The 6,139-nt window shown below is 43.5% G+C and overlaps 1 protein-coding gene across 1 annotated transcript in view; it reads right to left on the bottom strand.

The window, feature by feature from the left end:
- LOC117955507 (serine/threonine-protein kinase BRSK2-like) overlaps window positions 1-6,139 on the bottom strand; it is a 94,862-nt gene that overhangs the window by 36,082 nt on the left and 52,641 nt on the right. The window contains exon 3 of the mRNA XM_034890083.1: window positions 70-206. Within this exon, the coding sequence (XP_034745974.1) occupies window positions 70-206 (137 nt within the window). The remainder of the gene's footprint in view (window positions 1-69; window positions 207-6,139) is intronic.

The raw sequence follows: 6,139 nt of genomic DNA, 5'->3' as shown, positions 1-6,139 counted from the left end.
GCGGCCCCCCTGCAGCCCCCACCGCCGCAGCCTTAACGCACCGCCCCCATTTTAAATGAATGGAAATACCTGCGACTGCTTTTATTCTCCCCAGCGCCGTGTGATCTCTTCTGAATCCCGTCTGGGCGTTCACCGCTCACCTCAATTATCCCCGACTCATCCTCTCCGTTGAGCCGAATTAGCTGTGATGTTTCCAGCTGTGTTCGCTGTCATTAAAAAGGCATTAACATATAAGCTTTTATCAAGTTAAGTCATGCATAATGCAGACTATAACGGGACCAGCGTGCCCTTTAAACGTGTGATAGCTGATACATTAATATCTGGACATTATTGTAGGTATACGGTGTGTTAATGCATTGGACCTAATATATCAGATTGATGTCTGATATATCCGTGTGATGTATCACAACTCAGCATTTACAAGAAACTCTTGGAGTTTCTGAGCTTTTCTCTGAGTTTTCTGAGCACTTCTCTAGTAAAAACAACTTTTAAAGTGGAAGTTTTGCATTATTCTTTGTGGAAAAAAACTCAGTTTCACAGATCTTGGGGTTAGACCTAGTCGACTTTCTGTCGACTAAGAATGTCTTCAGTTGAGGACAACCCGAAAAAAACCAAAACATTAGCCTTAGGCATAATGGACGGGCTCTTATCTGGCGACAGAGTTGCACATCATACTTTCATTAATCAGGTTGGTTTACCTGTGGTGAAAGCTGAAGGTATAAGGATAAGGGCCTTCCTGTGTGGAGTTTCTCCCAATTTCTTATCCTGCACTGTAACTTTTATTCTTATGTTTTATCTGTTTTTATTTTTTAGCTGTTTACTTCATGTAACTTTCCCCAAACTATTGCTCACTCCAGCTGTGGCAGATAATTTAAATAAAGCTGGAACTACAGAATAAATGACAGGGTAAGGTCTTTTTGGGGGGAAATCAAGAAATGTGACAAAGTGAAATGTGATGCTAAACTTTTCCTGCTTTCAATGCATGAAAATAAAAAGATTGAGTGAGATGATACCGCTCACAGCTACATTTTAAGAAATGACCGATCATGTCGAACTTCATAGGTATCAATCCACATGGCAGTCAGATTTCAATTTCCTTGAGGGAGTCATCCCAAAAGGATTGATAAAGAGAAGTCTAGTCCAAGATGAAGTGGTGAGCCTGGCCTGTGATTTGTCCACATTTTGTTTCCCTTGACTTAAGATTTCATGACGCGCGAGCAGGGATGATTCAAAGCCAAGTGTGAAGTCGGACAGCTGGGTAAGATTGATGACCTATCTGAGAAGATCTGCCATATGGACGGTGACTCAGGCCTTGCAGCACCAAACGGCTGCATTCAGAGTGAGTCAATTCTGCAACTCACCTTACAAACACACTGTCTGAATCTTTAACTGGAGAGCAAGAGATAAACAATGGCAATCAAAGACACACTCCTACAAGTACAGTATGTCCTCAGACTGCAATGTCTACTTTTCTGTCTTCTCCCGGAAAAGATGGAGACAAGGTTTGTAACGGGAGAACGGGAATCGAGAGACATTTCCTTCTTTATAGAGCTATGTGGATTGAATTATTACTTTATGTTATCACTATTATTATTACTTCAACGCCTGGCCAACCGACACACACATACAGCATCAAGCCATTCAATGCAAAACACTACAGCTGGTGTTTATTGACCCTCCTGTCGTCCAATTTGACCAATTTTCAAAAAGTCGCTATATCAGAAATTTGTGTTTCTTTCAATCAAATTGTCACAAACAAAACAACGTGGATAGTTCAATAAAACTTTTTTTTTTTTTACAAATGAAATAATTGCTCAGTTCATTGGTTTCATTCCATTTGGGTGTTTTTATTCAAATTTATAGCATTTGAATTTTTGTTATATAAAATAAAGTTGAAAAATCTTTGAATGCCCAGAAAAAAAGTGACTAAAACATTGGGGGAAAGCAACAAAAGTGTCAAAAAAGACAACCAAAAAATTAAAAAAAAAATTTGGAATTAAAGATTTTTACCCAGAAACCCCCCAAAAGTTGCCAGAAGACAACACGAGAGTTAAGAGAAACTGCATCCGATTGCAATTAAAGGACGCCTGGGGTTCCACAAGGCTCAGTCCTTGGACCATTACTCTTCAATCTCCGGCTTGGTATTATCATCCAAAAAACACCATATATCCTACCAGTCATATGCCGATGACACACAGTTGTACATTTCAGTGTCCTCGTGATCTCAGCTCTGTTTACAAACTAGTATTAACTGTATTTACTGCATGTCTAAAAACTTTCTAAAGCTAAATATAGACAAGACAAGACTGAGATTCTCGTTGTTGGTCCTAAAAATCATAGGAAAACAGATATAGTCAGACTTGGGTTCTCTGAAATATAATGAGCGAGTCAGAAATCTTGGCTTTATTTTTATACTGCTCTCAATTTGGAAATCAGATTACCAATATCACCAAAACTGCATTTCATCACTAAAATAAAAAAAAATTAAAAACTTTAATTTCCCAAACTGACTCTAAGAAACTGGTGCATGCATTCACCTCGGGCAGGTTAGACTACTGTAACGTTCAAGTCAAAATTCAAGTCAAATATGTGAAGCAGGGGTGCCCCAATATATCCATATCTCTTCTCCAACCTCTCAACTCTAGCAGAGGCGGATTTACCGTTAGACAAAGGTCGGCTATTGCCGTAGGACCCAAGCTACCGAGGGCCCCCTAAAACGCCTCATAAACTCATGGTTACAATTTGTTGTCTTACTTTTCACAAATTAATTACATCTCTTAACACTGTTACGCTAAAGTGCTATCCGATTGTTTAATTCATGATGAGAAACTCCCCCCCAGTGCCCACTACATTGGACTATTCCATCTGCGTGTGTGTTTGTAAACAAACAGCTCAGCATGCTGTTAGCCGGAGGCTACAGACGGTTGGAAAATGAAGGGAAGCTACCGAAGTGGTTCTGAAAAAAATGGAAGAAGAAGCGGGAAGAAAGCAGAACGTTTTTAGCGAAACTTCCAAAGGTAACAACCTTTATCACCACGGCTACTGACAACACGAACGTTAACGTTACTAAAGAGCAGCAAGAAGCCGGTGCTTGTGCTAGCGATGCTAACACTGAGGAGCTACCCACCGGCAGCGTCAGCCCGGGTTGCTCTAGCGGTGTGTGAAGATGTGTGTGAAGACGTCTTTCTCAGATAAATAAGGACTGAAAAGGAGGAGAACAAGGGTTGTGGAGGGCCCCATGCCTGTGTTTGCCTTACCGTACAACGTACGTACACACCGACACCGACTTGAGCTTCAAAAAAGCTCTAGCCGCCTCGCCAAGGACGCTTGTCAAAAAGTAGAGGGAAGCGTTGGCCGCTCTGACGTGGCGGCGTTCTCTGTCCGACCGGGAAAAGCACACGCAGCTACGGCCAATACACGGACACTAGAAACCTTTTTATAAATTACATACTGACAGAAGTTGTGTTGTTAATTGGTCACAGCGGGGTCTGTTAGCAGTTAGCTCGCTCGTTAGCCGCTGAGCCGTAGCGGCGTACAGGCAGAGCGAGTAGCCGCCAGACTAAGCTAGTTACCCGTGCAGGATTCACTGTGAGCGGACCATTAGAGACGATTACTGGCAGATAGACCGGCAGGTAACGTTAACTGGCTCCTATGTACAGACAACGTTACATCATAAACAATAAGTAACCCAGCCACGGCGATTATGAGCTTGTCCTCAGATGGAATGTTTTGGTAGGAACGGAAGTTTACATTGTGTGTTTTTCCGGAGGTCTATATTTTGATTGGCGGCTGGCGTTAGCCGCTGCTTGCCGCTGAACCGCGTCGTAGCTCATTACCATAAAGTGGAAAAATTTCAACTTTCTGATTGACGCTCAACACGCTCAAAACGCCCAAAACGCGACGCCGACAGATTTGCCGCTCCTTGCAGCTGTGAGAAGCCGGCTTCCATTGAAAATGAATGACTTCCGGTATCTTTAGACGCTCAAGTCGGTGGCGGTGTGAACGTACAGTTAGGCCTCAAAATGACTAGATCCGCCCCTGAACTCTAGTGGCTCAGGGTCAGATGGTGTAAAGCAGGGGTCTTCAACGTTTTCCAGGCCAAGGACCCCCAAACTGATGGCGAGATGGAGCGGGGACCCCCTAATTATATGTATTGTATAAAATTGTGTTATATCAAACTTGCTTGAAAGAGCTCCTGTGTGTCGCTGAATGTGTGCGTTGATGACTGAAAGACATCTTCTGCCTCCATTTATCTGTTTACTACAGTGTGTTGAATTCATGTTAATGGGTATTTAAAGACATTTCAATTAGTGGAAAAAATTGCAGGGGGGGGGATATAAAAAAAAGTCTAATCAACTAAAACTTTAGCGACCCCCATGCAGTACCTCCGCGGACCCCCTAGGGGTCGCGGACCCCCTGTTGAAGACCTCTGGTGTAAAGAGTAAAGACTGATCCCTCTCTAACATCACAAACGTGAAGAGACAAGAGTGCACTGTAAATAACGGCTGTGAAATCTCCAGTTATTACTTTAGATTTTACAGTAACACTAATGTATGTGATTTTACAGTAGAATGCTGTAAAGTTACATTACAACCTTGTCACCATGACAACATCACAGTAGTCTTAGCATTACTGTAAAACAAATCACATTATAGCCACTATAGTACTGTAAATAGTACAGTAAACTACAGTATTTTTCTTTTTTTTAATCTTATGTTGTGTTTAATTGTTTTGTATTTTACAATGAAAAGTACAGCAAGTGGAAGTAAAGTACCTTTACTGTAAAAAATAATTCACAGTATCTTGCCGATTGTTACCGAAATCCCGAATCACGCCTACACCCTCCTCCAGTCAACGCCTCCATGCGTGATAGCTCCTCTTAATAAATTATGAGGATTGACTTCCAAATCTCCATTTAATGGAAACACGATACAGAGCTGAGGGGCATGAGGGGCGATAAAATGGAAAACCCGCTCTGTAATCAAACCGTCATCTGTTGCTATGACGTCCTAGCGATTGTGAGAGAAAGCAAGAAGGCTGATGAGGGGAGCCGTGCCAGGCCGGGCCAGGCCGGGCCGGGCCGGGCCAGGCCAGGCCGGGCCGCTCCGGCATCCAATCGTGGCCAGATGGCAGCGGCGCAATCAAACGCCCGTCGGACGCTTCATGTGATTTGGCAGACGAGACGCAACATCCTGGCATTTAATGAAGCAACACAAATCCACCGAGAGGACAACAGGACGACCAGGACGCTCTGGGACAGAGTCATCAAACACGAAGGGAGAGAAGGAAGGAGAGGAGGAATAAGGGAAGGGAAGGAAAGAAAGAAAGAAAGAAAGAAAGAAAGAAAGAAAGAAAGATAGAAAGGAAGAAAGACAGAAAGACAGAAAGACAGAAAGAAAGAAAGGGACAGCACGGGAAAGGACATGACGACTCTGTCTGGGAAAAGGAGATAAGGAAGGAGAGGAGGAATAAGTGGAGGAAATAAAGAAAGAAAGAAAGAAAGAAAGAAAGAAAGAAAGAAAGAAAGAAGGAAAGAAAGGGACGGCACGGGAAAGGACAGGACTGGTCAGGGACAGAGTCATCAAACACGAGAGAAGAGAAGGAAGGAGAGGAGGAATAAGGGGAGGAAATGAAAGAAAGAAAGGACAGGAGAGGAGGAAATACGCAAAAAGAAAAGGTAAGGAGAATAAATGAGGAAAAGCAACTTTAATCAAAGGCAGACTGCAGGACAATGCATGTCAGCCAATCAGCAGAGAGTGTCTCCTCAGCTCGTCCTGCGGCTGCTGCCGGGGCTGCTGGGTAACCAGTTCCTCTCTATCCAAACGTCTGGTGACGAGTGAGATGAAGTCAGCGCCGTTCACGGCCTCCTTAACAACCGTCATGCACAGGGACGATGGGACAATGAGCAGATTAGGGTCAGGGACAGGTGAAGACGTCCAAAACAGAGAAGAAGAAAAAAGCAAAAGGGGGACATTTTCACTGGAGAAGGGGGGACCTTTCCATTGGAGGAGGCGGACATTTCAATGGGAGAAGGGGGACATTTCCACTCAAGAACGGGGACATTTCCACTGGAGAAGGGGGGACATTTCCACTTGAGAAATAGGACATTTCCATTGGAGGAGGCGGACATTTCAATGGG

Source organism: Etheostoma cragini, chromosome 1 (genome assembly GCF_013103735.1).
Source record: "Etheostoma cragini isolate CJK2018 chromosome 1, CSU_Ecrag_1.0, whole genome shotgun sequence".
Taxonomy (NCBI): domain Eukaryota; kingdom Metazoa; phylum Chordata; class Actinopteri; order Perciformes; family Percidae; genus Etheostoma; species Etheostoma cragini.
This window is presented reverse-complemented; position numbering and strand designations above follow the sequence as displayed.